Source organism: Myotis myotis, unplaced genomic scaffold (assembly GCF_014108235.1).
Source record: "Myotis myotis isolate mMyoMyo1 unplaced genomic scaffold, mMyoMyo1.p scaffold_m19_p_7, whole genome shotgun sequence".
In the NCBI taxonomy this organism is placed as follows: Eukaryota; Metazoa; Chordata; class Mammalia; order Chiroptera; family Vespertilionidae; genus Myotis; species Myotis myotis.
Genome location: NW_023416379.1, coordinates 3,784,752 through 3,806,591, shown reverse-complemented (window position 1 = coordinate 3,806,591; position 21,840 = coordinate 3,784,752). Strand labels below are relative to the sequence as shown.

General features: G+C 54.6%; 2 protein-coding genes across 2 annotated transcripts; both read left to right on the top strand.

Annotated features, from left to right (window-relative positions):
- The first annotated feature begins 61 nt into the window (after nucleotides 1-61).
- On the top strand, nucleotides 62-3,392 carry MRPL18 (mitochondrial ribosomal protein L18). Its single transcript, XM_036316099.1, has 4 exons — nucleotides 62-904; nucleotides 1,164-1,350; nucleotides 2,269-2,500; nucleotides 3,028-3,392. The coding sequence occupies exons 1-4, from the start codon at nucleotides 649-651 to the stop codon at nucleotides 3,097-3,099; spliced, it is 747 nt and encodes a 248-aa protein (XP_036171992.1). The 5' UTR covers nucleotides 62-648; the 3' UTR covers nucleotides 3,100-3,392.
- Nucleotides 3,393-3,533: 141 nt separating this feature from the next.
- Nucleotides 3,534-21,206, top strand: PNLDC1 (PARN like, ribonuclease domain containing 1). The gene is made up of 19 exons (XM_036316097.1): nucleotides 3,534-4,470; nucleotides 5,371-5,428; nucleotides 5,704-5,777; nucleotides 7,500-7,539; nucleotides 8,124-8,247; nucleotides 8,411-8,499; nucleotides 9,652-9,752; nucleotides 11,370-11,446; nucleotides 11,633-11,776; nucleotides 12,448-12,517; nucleotides 13,241-13,326; nucleotides 15,089-15,144; nucleotides 15,861-15,925; nucleotides 16,410-16,463; nucleotides 17,345-17,387; nucleotides 18,700-18,799; nucleotides 19,047-19,222; nucleotides 19,330-19,428; nucleotides 20,679-21,206. The coding sequence occupies exons 1-19, from the start codon at nucleotides 4,395-4,397 to the stop codon at nucleotides 20,740-20,742; spliced, it is 1,596 nt and encodes a 531-aa protein (XP_036171990.1). The 5' UTR covers nucleotides 3,534-4,394; the 3' UTR covers nucleotides 20,743-21,206.
- The last annotated feature ends 634 nt before the right edge of the window (nucleotides 21,207-21,840 follow it).

The window sequence follows — 21,840 nt, the reverse complement described above, 5'->3', positions numbered from 1 at the left end:
CCTGGAGTGTGACGGAAGGAGGGTGGGCACTTCTTAAAGGTACAGCGGGGCCTCTGAGCTACTCGCGTGTTTATACCAGCAATTGTTTTTCACAAACTAGTAAAACTGCAGCTCACCAAGAAATATACTTTTGCCTATTTTGATTCATTCACATTGTACAGCTATTGTAGTGGCTATTTTTTTGATTTCAGAAAAGAGGTCAGTGCTCCCGACTAAAGAGTCAGCTATTGCGTGTTTTAAAAACTATTGTAGTTTATACAGTAAATATTTTCCTTGTTCTCCTTACACGTAGGAACGTGTTTGGAGAGCAGCCGGCAAGTCGCAGGCTTTGTTCCTGGGCTCCGAGTGCAAGCTGGGCCAGGGTGGGACGGGCGAGGCTTTCCCCGGTAAAATGACGGCCATCGTTTCTGCAGAGAAAGCTGTGCGCCTTGCTCTGCCCCGTCTCCTCCCAGTGCCCGACCGCTGTGTGTGGCGTCACGGTCGGTGAGCTCTGCCACCAGAAGGCCCAAATAAGGGAGCGCGAAGTCCCGGCTTCCTCCGCAAATCTGCAAAAGGCGTCGCGGAAACGAAGGGGTCGCGTCCACCCCCGAGGGCTTTACTGTGAGGTGGTTGGTCGGCTCCGGCGGCTGCGTGACCCCAGCGTAAGCGATGATTGGAGGAGCTGAGGTAACAGGTGGCCCTCTCGGCCACTCAGCGGCCGGGAAACTGTTAGTTCCGGGTGGAGGGTCGACGGCCGACGGGATCCTGAGGCTTTTCCCTGAGTTAACATGGCTGCGCCCGGCAGGTCGTGGGGTCGTGGGTGAGGGAAGGTGGAGAAGCGTTCCCTCGGCTTTGCCCACGGTCCCCTCGGCGATGGCGCTTCGGTCAAGGTGCTGGGAGTTGTTGTCGGCCCGCAGGAACCCCGGTAATCTCCCCTCTTCTCCGAGATTCCTCCCTGGGGCCTGCAGGGTAACGTGCCCGTGCCAGTCGGGTCTTACATTCCACGTCCCCATCGAAGGGGGACGAGCCGACAGCATTGTGAGGGGGTCTGAGGTCACTGCGCCCTGTGGCCAAGCGCAGCTCTTGTCCCCCGTCCAGGGCCAGAAGGTGGGGGGACGGATGGGAAAGGTCTGGTCTTGTCTGGAGTCACTTTTAAAGGCGCCGCGCGCTGGTTTCTGTTGCAGGGCGCGGGGTCGCGGCGCTGTCCACCCGTTCCGAGCCGGAGGTGCAGCCTGAAGCCGACCCTCTGGGAAACGACGCTGTGGCCCCCGAGTTCACCAACCGGAACCCCCGTAATCTGGAACTCTTGGCCGTGGCCCGGAAGGAGCGGGGCTGGGGCACCGTGTGGCCCTCCCGGGAGTTCTGGCACAGGTAGGTCGGCCGACAGGGACGGGCCTCGGATTGCTCTCACCCGGCCATTCCCACGAGCCAGGGCCTGCGGGGCCCCTTCTCCGGAAGCCCGGGTGGGTGGGTAGAGCAGGGGCCAGCGGAAGTGGGGGCACGGAGGACACTGAAAAAGGGTGCTGGTTGAATGGGGGGGGGGGGTGCCCAGTTATCTGCCAAGAAGAGCATTGCCGCGGAGGGAGCAGCAGGGCGGCCAGGAGCCCGGTGTGAGGTCTCGGTGGAGTGGACACGGGTGAAGGGTGCGAGATGAAGACGGGGAAGCAGGTGGGATACCGATGGATTCTTTACTTTGTAAAGCGAAGTGAGCCCTTTAGACTGTATTTCCGCTGCAGCGAGAACCTGTGAGGGGCTTTGCAGGTGGAGTCCGAGTTAAAGGTCATTCTGGTTACCTTCGGGAGAAGACGTTTTTAAGGGGCGAGGGTAGAAGCGAGAAGACGGGTTCCGAGTCTTGTATAAAGATGGTTATTTACTGAACACTTTGTATTTGCCCGCAACCAAGCTAATTGCTTTATGCATTCAGGGCTTTGGTCCATCTTACACTTACTTTGGTGTGAGCTGGGAAATGCAAGTGTAGAGTAAGTTTATCTTTACCCAGTGTGGAGTCAGCAACGTAGCTCTATCTACTCAGACCCTTTTCTAAAATAAATGCTGGATAAATATATCTCCACTCTCAGAAACACCAAGTTTCTCTTTGACATGAGAGGTTGAGCGGAAGTGCTTGGTTTATTGTTGAGGATATCCTCATAAAGGCAAGGAAAAATACCTTTCCCAAGTAAAATCGGGGTGAAGTACATTGAAGCAAATGAGCACAATATTTAGGCACATATTCACCTGAAGTCACTTATCTTTACGATTCTTTTATGATTTTACTCTCTCCTCATTTAGGCTGCGAGTTATAAGGACTCAGCACCATGTAGAAGCACTTGTTGAGCATCGCAACGGCCAGGTTGTGGTTTCTGCCTCCACACGTGAGTGGGCTATTAAAAAGCACCTTTACAGCACCAAAAACGTGGCGGCTTGTGAGAACATAGGACGGGTGCTGGCGGAACGATGCCTTGAGGCAGGAATCAACTTCATGGTCTACCAACCAACTCCTTGGGAGGCAGCCTCAGAATCGGTATTTTGGTTTTCATGTACTTACCTTAAAAGTACTGTGTTAATTCTTGATATTAGATACATAATAATAATAGTTCCATATTTCAAATTCTTTTCATGTGTCAGACTCAGGTGGGTATCCTGATGTGCATTACCTAGTTTCATCCTCACAGCAGCCCAAGGGTCAGGACTAGTGTTCCCGGTTCTGTATATAAGTAACCGAGACTGGCAAGTCCAGCCGTGGTGGGGGAGGTTTCAAACCCACGGCGACTAATTCTACAGCCATCATGTCGACCACTCTACTTCCTTGTTCATGTATTAGCACCCTGTCTGTATAATATTTAAAACACTGCTTGATATCCTTGAGGTTTCTGCATTCTCTGTTTTCTTATCTGGCTCGTTATGAAGGTCAGTTTCAGAAAATCCAGCGTAGGTGTGAAGTTAACAAGGAGCAAATCAGTTGTTCTCTTTCTCTTAGGAAGTAGACTGTTTATTGTCAGCTTACTTGTGCTTACTTAACCCTTTCCCTTTCTTGGTCCTTAAAACCAGATGCAGCGACTGCAGAGGGCTGTGACGGAAGGTGGTGTGGTGCTCCGGGAGCCTCGGAGAATTTATGAATGAGACAAACATTGTTTGGAACTTGTCATTGTTAAGCTGTCAGCCATCACATCCCTCAGAAGGGAGCCCCTGGAAGAACAGCCGACTGGGAAGCTGTGCGCAGTAATGTCACTGCAGAATGTTGTTAGCAGTTACACACAGCCCCTTCTCCCCTTGTGTGTTAGCAGTTACACACAGCCCCTTCTCTTGGACATGAGAGCGGTATCTGAGAAAAGCTGTCACCAGTTATAATTAACTTTTGAAGGACAAATTAAAGGTTTATAAGTTAAAGAATAAAAGCATAGTGTGAACTTGAACTTTCTAATTATATTAAATTTCTTCACGTTTTCAGCTCACTCTGGCAAGACTACACATGAGGTTTATGCAAAGCACTTGTTATCATGTCTGGCTCATGGGGGGTGATCTACATGATTGCTGTTGCTGCTCAGGATGTGGAGTTGGTTTTTAAATATGAAACATCAATATCAGTGTGTTATGAGCAGTCTTAGTGATGTGAGGATAAATAACAAATTCTAACTCCAGTTGGGCTCCTGGACCCTAATGGGCAGAGCCAGATTTGAAAGGATAAAGGATTGCAAAGAGGAACTGGACAGGGACAGTGATTCTGAATTTGCCGTGAAGGAACATGGTTAGATGGGAGACGAAGCTTGGAGCGCATCCAGCTCACCTGAAGTTGAACCTGGGCTAGATGGGGTCATGGCAGCGCTAAAGGAGTTGATTAAATCAAGGTGTTGGCCGTTAGTGTGAAGAGGAAGAACCTGTGAACAGTTAGGCGGCTTCAGCGTTTGCCCCTCGATTAAATGTGTGGCCAATTCTTATTTGGAAGTGGAAACATGACTACTGTCAATCTGGGTATTCAGTATGTTTTTTTCTTATTTTTTTGTTGTTGCCCTTCAATTTATTTTCACAGGCATATTGTTTTCTTCGTGTGTTTTTTTCAGTATGTTTTTTAAAGATAAATGTATTCACCAACATTTTTTTAAAGTATAATTGAGTCTGAGAGGCCTTCAGAATGCAATGCCTTAGTCCCCTTTTGATCAATAAATACCCCAGTGGAGACATTTATTTATTTATTATGTAAACAAATTGGTTTTTAGGGACAGAAACATTGACCTGCACCCGCCCATGCATTGGTTGCTAAAACCCAACTCCTTAGAGCGAGCAGAAGGCGCGGGGCCTTCAGCCCAATAGGGAGGCGCCGGGCGCGGGGCGGCCCGTTTCCCTGCGCGCGCCCTTTAAGGCCCGCGCGCGGCGCGTGGCCGCAGTGGGTGCCCGCGGAGCTACGAGGCAGCGTGGCCATGGACGTGGGCGCGGACGAGTTCGAGCAGAACCTCCCTCTGCTGCAGGAGCTGGTCCAGGGCGCGGACTTCCTGGGTAAGGTCCGCGGTTCCGGGCCTGGTCGCTGGGCCCTCTGCGCTGGGGGAGCCTGCGGAGGGGGTGGCGGGGGTGGCGGGGGTGGGGCGGGGCGGGGAGGTGAGGCCCGGCAGGGGCAGCCGCTAGGCTAGGCCAGGCCGTGGAGGCTCAGGGAGGGCCCCTTCGAGGGACAGGTTCCTCCTCGGCCTGGGGCGTCCAGCCGCAGTTACCCCCTGGCCCACGGTGTTCCGGGCGGAACCGCGCCGCGGGACCCGGGTGGCCTGGCCTGGCCTTGCTTTGGCTCCCTCCGTTTTCCCTTTGAACCCACCTGGCTTCTTGAGCACAAAGGTGAGCCAAGCACTTTGCCACCTGCAGCATTTACAGTCATTTTCCAGCATGAACCGCGGTGGCACTGGTCTGCGCCTGGGGACTCCTGTCTTTTTTTTTTTTTTAAATATATGTATATATATTTTTTATTGATTTCAGAGAGGAAGGGAGAGGAAGAGAGAGGTAGAAACATCAATGATGAGAGGGAATCATTGATTGGCTGCCTCCTGCACATTGGACGGAGCCCGCAACCCAGGCATAGTGCCCTTGATTGGAATTGAACCTGGGACCCTTCCATCCATAGGCCGACGCTCTATCCACTGAGCCAAACCAGCTAGGGCAGTGGTCGGCAAACTCATTAGTCAACAGAGCCAAACATCAACAGCACAATGATTGAAATTTCTTTTGAGAGCCAAATTTTTTAAACTGAAACTCTATAGGTAGGTACATTGTTATTAACTTACTTAAGGTACTCCTAAGGCTTAGGAAGAGCCACACTCAAGGGGCCAAAGAGCCGCATGTGCCTCGCGAGGCGCAGTTTGCTGACCATGGAGCTAGGGCCTGGGACTCTTGTCTTTTTTGCCTTCCCGGCAGGTCTGGACATAGAGTTCACGGGCCTTCGCACTAACCTGTCCGGGTCCCAGCAGATCAGGTAAAGCTAAAGCTGCCTTAGAGTCGAGCTAGAGAGGCGCTCACCTGTGCCCCTCGGGTGGCATCCTGGCCATACCAGTCTGGTTTCTCAGCAGGCACCCATTGGCGCTGGGCGGGCAGGATAATGTGTTGTGTGAGGCTCTGGGGACCTGGCCTCCACCCACTAAATGCTGGTAGTGTTCCCCATCAGTGGTTGAGAGGTGCTGACCCAGCGCGAGGCTGGGCGCCTTGATGCCATCTCACGGCCTATGGAATGAGATGCCCGTTTTTTCACAGTCTTTTTGACTTGCCATCGGAGTGGTACCTAAAGACCCGTCGGAGTGTTCAGCAATTTACAATCTGTCAGATTGGTGAGTGTGATCATGAGTTACTAGGAGAGCTACTTTTATTGTCTTCCTGTTCGTACTGATCAGACAGCTTGGACACCTTTCAAAGGGCCTGGCTATCACCTTTTGTGCTTGTTTGGTTTTTGGTCGTGTTATGCCTGTCGGACCTTACACTTTGGGACAAGCGGAAGTTGACTTAGCAGCACTGTTTCATGCCTAACTAAATCAACATTAAGGAACCTGAACCTTCTTTCAAGGAAAAATGTGTATGATTTTTCTTGAGAGAAAACTTACATAAACAAGGTCACACTGGGCACATTTTGTTCTGCATCTTTTTGTTTTCACTTAGGGCAGCGGTTCTCAACCTGTGGGTCGCGCCCCCTGTGGCGGTCGAACGACCCTTTCACAGGGGTCGCCTAAGACCATCCTGCATATCAGATATTTACATGACGATTCATAACTGTAGCAACATTACAGTTAGGAGGTAGCAACGAAAATAATTTTATGGTTGGGGGTAAAAACATGAGGAACTCTTTTAAAGGGCCAGAAGGTTGAGAACCACTGACAGGGGTGTAGAGCTCAGGCTGTATCAGCACACGCAGACCTCTTGTTCATCTTTAACAATTGTACTCCAAACTATGAATGTATCCATTGACTCAGTCGCCTACTGATGCATGCTTTGATTAGCATTTGTGTCTGATAAAACAAGGTTGCCCTGACTAGCTGAGTATTTGTACATCACTTTTGTGAGTATATGTTATACTAAGTATGCGGGGTACTTCCGCAGTGGAATTGCAGAGTTAAAGAGGATGTGTTAAAGTCTCGTGTGGTGCCAACCTGTTCCTCCTCCTACCAGCCATCCACAAGATGACAGTGACTCCCACTGACACCGTGAATGTGCCTGCTCCCGTCCCTCACTCTGGCTGTTATCACTCTTAAATGGCTGTTGCTCACCGAGTGGAGGAAAATGATGTGCTTGTTATTCTGATGGACATGATTAATACAGAGTCAACAAACTCTTCTGTAAAGGCCACACAGTAAATCTGTTCGGTTTTACCGGCCATGTGGTCTGTTACACTACTCAGTTCTGCCATTGCTGATGGAAATCAGCCACAGACAGTATATACATGAATGAGCATGGCTGTATTCCAATAAAACTTTATTTATAAAAACAGGCCTGGACAGATTTTACTGACCCTTGCTTGTCCTGTGAATGATGGTGAACATCTCTGTGTGTGTGTTGCTGTCTCCTTGTCCTTTGCTAATTCTACTGTGGTTGTTTAACTTGATGGTAAGGCCTCTTTGAAAAGTATGGGAAATAGATCTGTTTCTATTGTTTTCCCCCTACTCGGAAGTCCTTTTCACTTTGTGAACGGTCTTTTTAACAATGCAGACATTTGAAGGCAATTACGTATATACATCTTCATGGTTTGGGGTGTTCCCTCTGGTTAGTTTTAAAACTATAAACATGTCGCTTTAACGTCTGTGTTTGAAGAACCGTTCACAATTATGTTTGAGTAATTTCAGTGTGAATTACAATTTGACCAGGTTGGCGTTTTGGATCTGTCTTTTCTTCCTCTCCTTCTGCTCCTCCTGTTCCTCCTGCCCCTCCTCCTTTTTTTTATGAGCTTATCCTCTTCTAAAGCCCCTGCAGTATTTCTGGATTCAAAGCACTGTTCAAACGTTTTGTTTTGGTAGTTAACTTCTGGTAGCTCTTTGGTGCTCACCCCCCTGCTATTCTTCTAGGACTGTCTGTGTTTTCCAGTGTCGAAGGCGAGTCGAACAGGTACGTATAAAGACGTTTGCATGACACCTGGCTCTTGCCCAGTGATCGTCTCCACCTCCTCTCCCCAAATTCTGCTTCAGGCTCTCAGCCACGTTGGCCCCGGACGCCCCATCCTCTCCCCTGCTTCTGTGCCCTGCACCTGCTCTCTCCCCTGCAGACTCGGCTTGTCCTTCAAGTCTCTGGAAGCAACACCTTTTCTGGGGGCCTTTCCTGACACCTGCCCTGCACCTTCATCGCTCCTTTCCCTGTTGCCATGGCGTCCTGCATGGGCCTCCAGGGTGGCAGTGAACACAGTGTTACCTCGAGGGGAGGGCGAGGCAGCTCAGGCACCACCGGTCAGAGACGATGGGATGGCGGTGCCGTGGGCTCAGGAAGGGGGGGAGGGGAGGGCAGGTCCTGCTCTTCAAGGGCAGGGTCTCTGCCTCTCTTCATGGACCCCCTCACCCCCGGGGCCAGTCACAGGACTGGGAACAGCCGACATCCATTTGCTTCTCAGGGAAAAGGAGCCCACCCGAAGCCTGCTCCGAGCCAGAGTTTTGAAAATGGGTTCGGCTTCTCCTCCTCATGCTCACGTTCTTTTGTAGGTACATAGCCCATTCCTGTAACTTCTTTCTCTTCCCTACGACGTTTGGGATTCTGGACTCGGAATTCTCTTTCCAGGCCTCTAGCGTACAGTTTCTGAATCAGTATGGCTTCGACTATAACAAGGTGCGCCCCGGGGGAGGGAGACGGGGTTCGGGAGGGTCTCTGGTCCCCTTTCCTTCCCGTTCACGTCCACGTGAAACCGGACGAGGGCGGGTTCTTTTCGCTCTGCTCCCCACGCAGAGGGTGGCTCCGCCGGCCAGCCTCCTGCTTCTCTTCCTGTCTTTAGTTTCTCAAACATGGAATCCCCTACATGAACGAAGAGCAGGAGAAGCAAATCAAACACAGCATCCTGACTGGGAACTGGAGAGTCCGCAGGTACAGCCACGCTCGGGTGCCTGGTGGGGTTCTCCGGGGCTGGGTTTGCGGGCCTCCGGAGTGTGGTGACCTCGCGCGTCCCCTAAGCTGGGGAGGCATCTGGCCTGCGCTCAGTCGCACATCACTGCTCCTAGTGCTGGCGAACCCATCCCCACGCCAAGCAGGCAGCCTCTCCGCCCCGAGTGGGAGCTCAGGGCTTCAGATGAAGGGAGAAGGCAAAGAGCCTTAACTTGGTGCTCTGAGCAGGACCTGCCCTCAGGGCTGTGGGGACACGGCTCTGTGGGACTCACTGCGGATGGTGTGTTGGCCTTCAGTGTGACCTTGGGAGTTTTTAGGGAGACCCTGACCAAGCTGGTCACATACCTCAACTTGGACGGACATGTCCCCTGAGGGCAGGGCTTCTGCCCTTCCCCCTCGGCCCCCAGTGCCAGCTGTCATCCTTGAGTCCTGCCCTCCTGCAGAGCGGGGTTGGGGGTGGCAGCATGTGTAGTGGAAGGAGCAGCCCCCGGGCCCGGGCAGGCCCTGTGTCAGTTCCCTGGTTTTGAACAAACTGTTTAAGCTCCTTGGGCTTCAGGTTCATGCCTTTGACAGCTGTTAACCCTGCAGAATGAGGAGTCATCAGTGGGTCCAGGTCGTTGTCTTATGTGATGTTGGAGTTTCTTGCTTTTTTAAAAAATTTTACTCTTTTTGTGGTTTTCACATAAAAATGTAGCTTTTTGTAAGAGAAAAAAAAACATGTGAAATTTGAGCCTTCTGTTCTTTTCATGAAAAGGCTTTCTGTACCTCAAATAACATGATGTTCTTCTTTGCTAAGACAGGAGGAGATGTGCTCGCAGAGTTCCTGTCTCCTCCTCACTCCACCAGATGGTGCTTCCTCCCCTCGGAGCGCTGAGTGAGGCAGCCAGGCCTCCTCCCGGGGCCGGGGCCGGGCAGCCAGGGACGGCGCAGTCCCCTGTGCACGCGTGGGCGGGGCCTGCCGAGCGCCTGTCCTGCTGCAGAGCCGCTCGGAAAACAAATGGTCTTTTCCGGGTGCATTTTCTTGCCAGGATCACAGCGTTAACACTGGGGGCTCAGGAGCCGCTCCCAGGTTCACACCGTCTCGCGGTTCTGGAGGGTTCCTCCAACGTCCCCCCTTCCTGTGCCCATTCTCAGTTCCCTGGACAAAGACCAAATGAAGGCGGTGATCGATGAGGTGACTCGGTGGCTGCACCTGGCGGAGGAAGGCGACTGGATGACGCTCCCTGGTATCGCTGGTAGGCAGGCGGCGTCGGTCCAGTGGTCACTCACGCACCCTCCTCTCCCCAGCCGGGCACTGGCTCAGGGTCTCGGTGGAGAGAGGAAGCTCTATCCTCAGTTCCGAGGTGAAGGCTGTTGGACTTTCTGAATGTTAAGGTGGAGGAAGGGAAGTTCCGCCTTGGAGCCCAGCCCTGAGTGTCCTGTGTCCCCGTGTTCACTCTGATCCTGGAGTTCCCCCCACTGTGAGAGTGCAACCCCAGTGAACATGCCCTGATCCGTGGACCCCGGGGTCTCAGGCCCTTTCCAAGGGGTCCGTGAGGTCAAAAGTATTCGGCTGTCACTTGCCGCTGTCAGGTGCCATCTGCACTGATGGCATCGAAGCACAGGTGGGCGGACCTGTCAGCACCTGGCACAGGTGAAGGCATGCCGTCCTCATGCTAGGCATCAGTGGATTCTGTCACCAGTTACTCTCAGTTTTATTTTTTAAAAATATATTTTATTTATTTTTTTACAAAGAGGAAGGGAGAGGGATAGAGAGTTAGAAAAACATCGATCAGCTGCCTCCTGAACACCCCCTACTGGGGATGTGCCCACAACCAAGGTACATGCCCTTGACCAGAATCGAACCTGGGACCTTTCAGTCTGCAGACCGACGCTCTATCCACTGGGCCAAACCCGTTAGGGCTACTCTCAGTTTTAAAAAATTCAATTTTGCCCTGGCCAGTGTGGCTCAGTTGGTTGGAGTGTTGTCCTGCACATCGAAGGGTCGCGGGCTAGAGTCCTGGTCAGGCAACATACCTTGGGGGTGGGTTCAGGCTCCAGTTTGGGCGCGTACGAGAGGCAACCGATTGGCCTCCCTCCCTCCCTCCCTCCCTCCCTCCCTCCCTCCCTCCCTCCCTCCCTTTCTTTCTGTAAAATCAATGAATATATCCTCAAGTGAGGATTTTAAAAAATCAAATTTTACTTACTCTCCTTGGCAAAGCAGTAATAATTCTTCATTTTATTAAATCTCCATCTTTGCTCATCTTTTTAAACATTCTGTGTGTCCAGATGCACATGTCGAGAAGTCGGTACGCATTAGACGTTGCTGCCGCCTACGACACTGCAGGGCCTGTCTTGAGGAAAAGAACCTGTGCACGTTTTGAGTTGAGAGCTGAATTAGCAGCTTTTTTATTTTCTTTCATGGAATATTATTTTTTCTTAAAGAACCGAATGTAGTTATTTTGACGAGGGTATTTTTAATCATATTGTCAAATGAAAAACAGTGAGCCTGTCTCTTCGCGGAGAATAACTGACAGTCTTTGTGGGGCCACGCTGGGGTTTCCGTCAGACACTGGAAGTTTGGAAAACTTGAGTCTGCAGCGCACGGTTGCCAGCGTCCCAGGCCTGAGGCCTTCCTGTGGGGCTGCGGCCGCGTAGGCAAGGCCTCCCGTTGCTGTTCTGCAGTGACATGTGTGAGCCTGGGAAGATCTGCGCCACCCTGGTCCCTGGTCCCCGCGCGTGGGCCTTGGGCTTGGGCGCCCTTTCCCATCTGCCGGGCCTCTCAGCTCCTGTTCCCTCGGCCCCTCTCGAGGGGAGGCGGAGAGGTGGCCCAGGCCGCGGGGGTCTGTGTGAGCTGTGTCTCCTTGCTGTAGGCTTCCAGGCCTTCGAGGTCCAGCTGGTGCTGAGGCAGGCCCTCCCGGACATCTGGACGGTGCTGAGAGACCAGGCGGTGAGTCCTCCCCTGGAGGGCACCTGAGCCCCCCGTCCTCTCTCTCCTCGGCCAAAGCGGCCTCTGAGAAATGTGTCTGTCTGTCTCTTTTTGTCCCTCTCCGCCTCTTCCCCCTCCCCTTTGAGATGAAGGACCTGGCCCGTGGCAGCGCTGCCAGGACTGGGGAACTGTCTCCTTTCATCCCAGGTGATAGTGAAGAAGGTGAGCAGGCAGCACCGCTGGTACCTCCAGAACACCTCCTCCGACCGAGAGAGCTGCTGGAAGGAGAAGATCCTGCTCTCCGCCAGGGGCTTCTCTGTGTTTTTCCAGATGCTGGTGAAAGCCCAGAAGGTAGGAAAGGTTCTCTCTCCCTAGCCGGTTTGGCTCAGTGGATAGCGTGTTGGCCTGCGGACTGAAGGGTCCCAGGTTCCATTCTGGTCAAGGGCATGTACCTTGGTTGCGGGCACTTCCCCAGTAGGAGGTGTGCAGGAGGCAGCTGATCGGTGTTTCTGACTCTCTATCCCTCTCCCTTCCTCTCTGTAAAAGACCAATAAAATATATTTTAACAAAAAAAAGAAAGTCTCTCTCTTCTGGGTCTGCAGTGGCCTCTCTCTCTGGCCGTGGCACTGCTGGGCTCCGACAGGGAGATCTTGAGATGAGTGGTTCCTCCCTGTTGAGAATTGAGAACTGGCTGTGCGGATCTGACTGGCACCAAAGCATGGTGGGTAGACTGGAAGAGAGACTGTCCGTAGGCATTTCAGCACTGATTGACCTAAAACTCCCGGGAAGGAGTGCTTCTCTGCTTCCCAGTTTGGGTCCCAGTGTGGCCGGCCTCAGGCTCCCCCTGCTCACTGCTTTTCTCCTTTTCCGGGAGGGAGAGGAGGGTGGCGATGGGATGGCCACGTGGTCAGGATGCAGTGGGTTCTGCAGCTTCACCCTTTGCAAGCGACCATTGGTCTGCGGCGCCCGTTCCTCTCCTTCGTAAAGCTTCCTTTTCCTCCCTGTCGCTTTCCTCCAAGCAGCCCTTGGTGGGACATAACATGCTGATGGACCTGCTGCATCTGCATGAGAAGTTCTTCAGGCCCCTCCCAGGTAGGCCCGCCTGGTGCTCTCCTTCCCTTGATCCTAGTTCGCCGCCCGGAGGGGCGTTGGCCCAGAATCCTGCTCTCCTAGGAGCACCCGCACGCGCACCCCTCCCCAGGGGCTGTGATGAGGTGCCGTGGGTGAGAGGTAGCCTGGCTTCACAGAGGGAGGCCAGTGGTGAAGGGCCTAACACTGGAAAGCCACCTGTCAGGCAGATGTGATGTTAGAACGCATGGCACCAACAGGAAAAGAAGGAACGCAGTTAGTTGCCTTGGGGAGCAGAAATGTAAGGGGGCAGGAGAGCCGGGGGGGGGGGGGTGTTTGTGTTTGTGTGAAACCTGTTTAAACTCCATGCAGGTGTAATTTTGATGAGCATACCAAGTTAGAAATCGTTATCAGGGCGCGACCCTCATAATGTTTCTAGTGGGTTTTCCCTGGACAGTCGTTTACAAATGCTGATTCCCAGCAACACCGCTTCCCCCTTTTCCCAGTGGCTAGAACTTTGCCAGCTCCATGGAGCAGCACTTCCTGGGAAACCGTTTGGCTTTTGCTGTTGCAAACGGTGGCGGCGGCTGGGATTGAGATTGAGAAACCCTTCACGAGCAGGAATGAGGGTCTCCTCTGTCTCTCTTTCGTTTTACTCATTAACCAGTGGTGACAAGTGAGGTGGAAGAACTCTCCTTCCCATTTTGCCAACAAACTCACCTCTGCCCGTCTGGGTCTCTCCTTCAGAAAGCTACCACCAGTTCAAGCGCAACATCCACAGCCTCTTTCCCGTCCTCCTTGACACCAAGAATGTGACCAAGGACATATGGAAGGTAAAGACGCACCTGCCTCAGGCTAAGGGCTGCTCTATCCCAGCAGCACAGCCCTCTCCCTCTCCACAAAGTGTTCCTTGAACCCTTTCCTCATAGTTTACAGCCAGCATCGCTTTCCTTCTGGGCTCTAGCCCCTCCGGGTCATAGTAGCTTCCAGTGACCCTTGCGTCCCTCCCTCACGCTCCCGTGTGTTGACTTACTTGTGTCCAGTTGCTGTGCTTGTTTAGATCCGACAGCAGCAGTTGACACATGCCTGGTATTTGCACCATGCTTAAAGGGCATGGGGTGGGGGCCCTCTTGAAAAATCTTGAGGAAAACATCTCTATTGAGCCTTAGCCTTAAGGTCCTGGGTTTTCAACCCGACAGCCCGTTAGAACCACCTGGAGCTAAGTCCTGACACCTGGCCCTACCGTCAGCTCCTCTGGTTGGGGGAGGCGGGGTGGATTTCTGAGGCTCTCAGGTGACTTCTGTTGTGCATTTGGAGGGAAGTGCCCAATTGGTTTAAATGCAGTTAAGAAGTTAAACTGAGGCCCAGGCGTGGCTCTGTGGTTGAGTGTTGACCTATGAACCATGAGGTCACGATTTAATTCCTGGTCAGGGCACATGCCTGGATTGCGGGCTCGATCCCCAGTGTGGGACATGCAGGAGGCAGCTGCTCAATGATTCTCTCTCATCATTGATGTTTCTCTCTCTCTCTCTCTCTCTTCCTCTCTGAAATCAATAAAAATATATATATTTTTTAAATACATCTTATTGATTTTTTACAGAGAGGAAGGGAGAGTGGATAGAGAGTTAGAAACATCGATCAGCTGCCTCCTGCACACCCCTCACTGGAGATGTGCCCACAACCAAGGTACATGCCCTTGACGAATCGAACCTGGGACCCTTCAGTCTGCAGGCCAATGCTCTATCCATTGAGCCAAACTGGTCAGGGCTAAAAATATTTTTTTAAATAAAAGTTAAGTTAAACTGAGTAACAAAGATAGAGGAAATATATATATATATATGTGTATATATATATTCATTTACATATATATATATATATATACACACACACACACATATATATATATTAGAGGCCCTATGCACGGAATTCGTGCAAGAGTAGGCCTTCCTTCCCCTGGCTGCTGGCAATAGTTTCACTCTGGCACCGGGACCTGGGCTTCCCTGGCAGCTCCGGCTTTGTCTGGAAGCTCGTCTGGAAGGACGTCTGGTTAAATTAGCATATTATGCTTTTATTATTTTATATATTTATATATATGTATTTGCCTGGAGATGCATGCTTTTTGTAGCTCACATATCTCAGCCCTGATGGTGTTTGTGATGCTGCTGGTCTCCAGGTCACTGTCGTCCTAGGAGTGAGAGGGTGGGGGTGGGGCTCATCTCAGGGACCCAGCGGTGCTCCTTTCCAGGCCCGCGGTCCTTGCCATGCCTGGTCCCACGTGTGTGCCCTGGCCTGGGGCTGATGCCTTGGAGTCTGAGTTCCTAGAAGCCCGTAAGCACTTGTCTTTGAAGGAAGACGGGATGAGCTGTGTCTGTGGCAGCTTTTGCTCGCTTAGGTGATTGGGGCCCAGAGGGACCCAGGCCCAGGCCATAGGAGCCCTGGCATCCGAAATAAGGAGGGGATGTCTGAAGAGAAAGAAGAGGTGGTGGGAATTGGCATTTTTTCCGGGTCATTTCAGTGACCATTTGACAGCACCTGAAGCAGATAATAAACCAAAGCAAACCCTTCCTTCCCCTCGTGTGTTCTCCGTGACGGCAGGACCTGAATTTCCCGAGGGTTTCCAATCTCTCCGAGGTGCACGAAGTCCTGAGCAGGTGCGGAGCCGTCGTCCGGAGCTGCGCTGGGCGGTTTGGCTCCCAGGACACGTCGGCCATGCCGAGACACTTACCACCGGGGGTGCCACTGACGCCTGGGAGCGAGGCCAGGACGCACCGGAGGCCCCGGCCCAGCGCCCTCCCGCCCGGTCGATGTTCCTGGTGCTGAGGTCGAGGAACTCCGTTCTCGAGGGAGGGGCTGGGCCCATCGTCAGCACAGCTGTTGGACGATGTGGTGCTTCCTGTGGGCCAGGCCTTCAGTTCTCCTTTGAGCTGCGTGAGAACAGGGTGGTTTGGTGTTTCTTGGGAACCTGGCATTTCTCTCGGGCCTAAAGCAGTGCCAGGCCTAGTAGGTGCACATTCAGCATTGTATGTGGGTGCCTGGTCAGGGCTCAGCTGCTGGCCGTGCGGGATGTGGGTGTGGTCATCTCTGTTTTTCCTGAAGACCCAGGACAGCCAGCCCCCGGCAGGGCCGGTGTGAGTTCATGTGGCGCCCGGGCTCAGGTGAAGGGGCCGCGGAGCACGCTGTTCTCTACCGTCCCGTGGCCGCGCTCCCAAGGCCGTATTTGCCCGGGCCTGGTCCCTGCCTTTTTCTCGTTCCCTTAGAGGTGTCTCGGGGCTGAGGACAGTTTTATTCATATGAACCTGAGGCGGCGGGAGGAGAAGCAGAGGGACTGTCCTCAGCGAATGGTCTTTATCCTCTTCTCTCCTGACAGTGACTTGAATCCCACCAAGGACTCTGGGCCAGTGATCATTCACGCCAGCAAGTGCGAGAGATACGGTATGTGCCGCGGTGCGGGCTCCTCACAGCTGGCAAAGCACCGAGGGCTAGAGCTCAGGCGGGGCCCTGGCGGCAGGGGTGTTCTCCACGGTGTCCCGGGCTGTGCCCCCCGGAACCCCTCGCTTGAAAGGAGCCATCCCGGCGGCACCCGAGGCCCTGGGTGGGGGCGTCTGCTCCCCTTGGCCATGGTGAGTCGCCTGTAGGGGGGCTCTCGGCTCTCCACTGCCTCCTCCTGTGGGTGCTCATGGGTCGTGGTGGGGGGGGGCGCCGTGAGGATTGGAGGTGAGTGTCGGGGGAGAAGCGTGCTCAGGTCTCTGGAGGAAGGAGGTGGAGGCTGTGTGTGCACGGCCAATGCCCGTGTAGAATTGGGGTGGGGGCGGGGTGGTTCACAGCCCACGCGTGTGATGCTAGGTGGGGGGAGCCTCCTTTTCCAGGTGGTTCTAACCGCTGCTTGACTCTCTCCTGCCTCCGGAACTCGCCTCAGCTGAGACAAAGTACCCCCACGAAGCAGCATACGACGCCTTCCTCTGCGGATCAGGTGGGTCGCTGTCCCTTTAAAGGGAGACTGGCCTGACTGGTGTGGCTCATCGGCCTAGGAACCAGGAGGTCAGGGTTCCGGTCAGGGCACAGGCTCAGGTTGTGGGCTCGGTCCCCAGTAGGGGGCGTGTAGGAGGCGGCCAATCAGTGATTCTCTCTCATTGTTGATGTTTCCGTCTCTCTCTCTCCCTTCCTCTCTGAAACCAATACAAATACTTATTTTTTTTTTAAATATATTTTATTGATTTTTTACAGAGAGGAAGGGAGAGAGAGATAGAGAGTTAGAAACATCGATGGGAGAGAAACATCGATCAGCTGCCTCCTGCACATCTCCCACTGGGGATGTGCCCGCAACCCAGGCACATGCCCTTGACCGGAATCGAACCTGGGACCCCTCAGTCCGCAGGCCGACGCTCTATCCACTGAGCCAAACCGGCTTCGGCACAAATACTTTTTAAAAAAATAAAAGACTAGTCTTGGTTACCCTGGCTGTGGCTCAGTGGTTAGAGCACCAGCTGTGCACGCAAAGGTCTCGGGTTCGATTCCCAGTCCAGTGCATGTACTTGGGTTGCAGGTTTAATCCCTGGCCCCGGTCAGGTGTATGTGGGATGCAACTAACCACTGTGTCTCCCTCACGTGAATGTTTCTCTCTCTCCTCCTCCCTCCCATCCACTGTCTCTCAACAATCAGAGGAAAAACATGCTCTGGTGAAGATCAACAAACAATAAATAAGTAAAGGAGGCTCATGCTTTGTGCGTGCTAACCCCTGCCATCCCGTGCATTCCCAGTGGGTGGCACATAACGGGGAAAAGGCATGCGTCCGCATGTGTGACCAGGTGGTCAGGTTCAGCCCGACGTCTTCCGTTTCTGCTTTCCCCCCAGTTCTTCTGAAAGTGGCGCACTTGCTCCTGTGGAGAGTGCACGGGTGAGTGCCCTGCCTTTCCTCCCGCGTTAGCCTCGCTGTGGGCCAGGACCTCCCAAAGAAGGGAGGGCGCATGCGGAATGTCACTGTGGATGCAGTCCCCGACGGGTAGCAGTCCTTTGCCCACACCCGCCCCCGTGCTGGCCCCGGCCCTCGGGCCTCCTGTCGGGCGCTGGGAAGACCCGTGTGTCAGGAGCCACGGCCGTGGGGTCCGGCTTAGGTTCTCACCTGCCCCCGTGCCTCTCAGCGGCTGGGCTGGCTTCTCTGTCACCACGTTTCTCATAACCATGCAGATCACAGCCAGGTAGGAGGCGGATGTTCAGGTCAGTCAAGGACACGTCCTTGGGGTCCACACAGGCCGCGGAAGGGCACAGGGGGAGATGCCTGATCCCCAGGCTGGAGGCCTGCACTTCCTGGGGCAGCATCGTCCCTGAGGTCTGCAGTGCCAGCCCACGGGCACCGGCCCACACCTGAAATTTACCTCCCGTCGCCCCGTCCGTCCGTCCGTCCATGGCTCAGGGGGACTCGGCACAATTGTCACGTGTTCTCTGTGGCTGACTTGGAGATAATTGTGGAGTCATCTGTTCAGCTGGGTTTGGCCTATGTCAGTCCATTTTAGTAACAGATACTGTGCACAGAAATCTACAGCCTATAGCTGTGAGGCTCACAACTTCAACAAGAAACCTGCCACCCCACCTCCCTCCTTCCTGTGTGTTGATGGCGCCTGAGTGCCCACAGGGAGGTTCGTGTGCCAGCGGCGGAGGCAGCCCCCTGCAGAGACGTCCCTAGTGCCCGGCGCCTGGGCCTTACAGCCTTGTTCCTATTGCTCCTCAAGCCCTACAGCCGTCGGGGCTCGAGAAGTGCGGCAGTGGCCCTCTGCCCGCTCCGCAGCCTGCAGTCTGCCTCTGGGACCTATGCTTGGGGGCGAGGCCAGGTCTGGACGGAGGCGGGGCTGGTGGTGGAGTGAGGTGGTGGGAAGAGGGACGCCACGCTGAGTAGAGGGAGTTGTCGCGTCCAGGGATGATAAGGTCACCGTCTGACCAGTGGCCTCCCTCTCATTCTCCAAGCCCTTTTGCTAATGTTGGTCAGCAGAGGGATCGTCAGCAAACTGTCACCAGCAGACGGTGACCCCTGGAAGCTCTGGCGTGGGCCCTGAGGGACCTTTCTGGAGTTGGTGGGGGGGCATGGGTGGGGGGAGCACCAACCTGAGCCCAGGGCTTGTGGGGGGAGAGGGGAGTTGTCCCCGAGCCGCAGCCTCGGCCGAGGCGTGTGCATGGCGCCAGGTGCTGAGTGCCCGGGGGCTCTGTCCATGCAGGGCCGGCCCCACCCCGGAGCCCTCCTTCCCCCGGTACCTGGACGTGCTGGCCCCCTACGTGAACCAGGTGAACCTGATCCGCGCCGGGGTCCCCAAGATCGTGAGTACGGTCCCGTCACTCCTCCCTGGTCAAAGGCTGCCCCGGGAGGTGGCCAGGTCCTGGGGCGTCTGAGGGGGGCCCTGATAACAACCAAAGTCAGAGTTGAAGCGGGTGTCGGACCCGCTGTGTCCTCCTCGCCCTCCCTCTCCCGCCCCAGAAGGAGCTCTTCCCAGTTTCTCTGAGGATTTCCAGACTGGGTGGGTCGTCAGGAGGGATGGTGGGAGTCTCCGTCTGTCCTGTCTTCCAGAACTTCTCTGGCCCAGATTATCCCAGTATCCGGCCCCCCATCCTCGTCCTCAGCGTCCGGAGGTGGCCGGGGGTCACCGAGCAGCAGATCTATCGCGAGTTCCAGAGTCTCTGCAAATTCGACGTCCGGCGACTCACGCGGAACCAGTTCCTGCTCTTGACCAACAAGTTCAAGGAGTAGGTGCCCTGGGTCTCGGCCGCACTGGTCCTGTCTCCTCCGGCCACCCCTCTCCTCGCTCAGAGCCGCAGGTGCGCGGCCTGCCTGACCGAGCCGTCTCCCACAGCGCCCGGAGCGTCCTGAGGGAGTACCGGGGCCACCCCACGCTGCAGGTGTCGCTGTACCGGTACTGGAGGCACTCCCCGGACGTCCGCTGCCTGCTGCAGTAAGTCCCTGCCCGCCGCCCGCCCGTCCTGTGCGCCCGCTCGGGCTGGGCGAGCACAGCTCCGTACTGGGGTGTCCTAAGGCGTGGCTGACCAGTGTGGTGAACTGAACGGCGTTCTGTAACGTTGTGTCTGTTTGTTTGTTTTTCGCTAATCCTCACCCGAGGATGTTTTCCACTGACTTTAGAGAGAGTGGAAGGAAGAGGGAGAGACAGAGAGAGAAACATCGATGTGAGAGAGACACATCGATTGGTTGCCTCCCACACACACCCGGACTAGGGCCAGGAATCAAGCCTGCAACCGAGGAACGTGCCCTTGACCGGAATGGAACCCAGGACCCTTCGGTCCTCAAGCCGATGCTCTATCCACTGAACCAAACTGGCCAGGGCTCTTCTGTAATGTTTGACGTGCTTATTGGGCGTCCACTGTATGCGGCACCATCGCAGGCCCCGTTCTCATGGGGCTCACGCTGAGCGGGAGGTAACCAGTAAGGGAGGGGACTGCCCCTTCTGCTAGTGACAAGAGCAGTTCAGGGGGGCGAGTGGAGGGAGTGCTGTTGAAGGAGAGGATGGAGGCCCTGTGCCCCGGGCAGAGGGGCCACAGCGCGAGGCCTCTGGCGGGACGTGCCTGGGGTGCCCTGGGCAGAGGCCACCGTGCTGGGAATGAACAAGTGAGGAGACGAGACTGCACGGGCCGTGGGTGAGGGCTGCGGAGAAACTGGCTCGCAGGGGTTTGGAGCAGAGGCGTGTGCGTGGGTCTGCGGAGACACGGGGGGCCCGGGCCTGGGAGGAAGTCTGGACCCCGGTCACCCGGCTGTAGCTTGGACTGCTCCGTGGCCGCGTGGGGGTGGGGCACGGACAGACAGCAGAGGCAAGTTCGAGTCCAGAGCTTGTGGCTGGAGCATCTGGAGAGATGGAGATGCATTAATGTGCTCTGTAAGGACTCTGGCCGGCTGGTTCGAGCCAGATCTGTAGAAATGCGGTTGAAGCAGGACATTGGGCCTGGGCTCCGTTCTCCTGTGTCAGCCTCGGGTGTAAATCGGCAGGAAAAGTGACTGCTCCGTGTCCCAGAGACGAGTGCGCGGGGGCGTGGACCGCGGTGGGAGGAAAAAGAACATTTTTGCCAACAAAGTCGGGGAGAACAGGGCGAGCCTGTGTCAGAGCTTTCAAACCTGCCGACTGGCCACACACACACGCCCTCGCCCCTGCTGTGGACCCAATGACCCGTGTCCTGGTGTGTCCTTGTCTTGCAGAGTCTGTGGCATAGTCACCGCCTGGGCCCTTCTCACGTTTCTCCTGGGGCGACCCGGCCCCTGACGCCGCCCGAGCCCTGCCGCTCCTGTCTCTGCGCCTCTCCGGGAGGCCAGCCGTTTGTGTTCGTGGGAATCCTATTCTACTTGCCAATGGACCGGCCTGGTCATTGCGAAGGATTTCGTTATGTTTTGAGCAAGAAATTCTGTAAATGTTATCAATGATACAGACATCCTTGGGCGGCTCTCCCTCCGGGAGCGTGCCCACCCCTCCCCCCCTCCCCTCGCAGGCGTCTCACCTTTACCGTCTCTCCCCTCAGCTCCCAGGGCCTTCTTTGCTGTAACTTGTTTCCTCAGCCTGTTTCTTCTATATATATATAGCTCAGTTCTTCTAGCTCTGAGACTTTCTAAATAAGCTTTCTCTTATTTAAAAACAGAAGGGGGAGGGGGGGCTTGGCCTGGTGGCTCAGTTGGTTGGACATCGTCCTGTGCACCAAAAAGTTGCTGGTTTGATTCCTGGTCAGGGCACCTGCCGGGTTTGCAGGCTCAATCCCCGGTAGGTGGCGTGTAGGAGGCAGCGATCAATGTTTCATTCTTACACTGATCTCTCTCTCTCTCTCTCTCTCTCTCTCTCTCTCTTCCTCCCTCCCCCTTCCTCCCTCCCTCCCTTCCTCTCTCAGAATCAATAAAAATATTTTTAAAAATACTGAGCTATCTTGATGTAGTACTATTTAAGAATCCTGGTCAGATAAATGCATTAATTTATTCACTTCATCATCAATGTAGCTAAGGAAGGAAGAGGAGGAGGGAGAGAGGAAGGAAGGAAGGAAGGAAGGAAGGAAGGAAGGAAGGAAGGAGGAAAAAGTTCTTGGATCTGGTGCCTTTGTGGCCAAAACTTCCTTCCATCCATGACTGGGAAGAAGTCGCCACGTCTGGTAACTTCCTGTCCCCGAGCGTCTCCGGCACAGACAGTGCAGAGCCGGACGCCAAGTGCGGAAGAGGCCGTGCTGTTTCTGGGAGAGAACTGAAGGCCAGTGGCTGCTGAGGGAAGAAGGCGACGCCCACGTCCACGCGCACTGGTGATGCTTGTGAGAAGCTCAGAGTGGTCCTCGAGGCGTTAGAGCTCCGAGACGGGGCGCCGGGTGCCTTAAATCAGTGGTCGGCA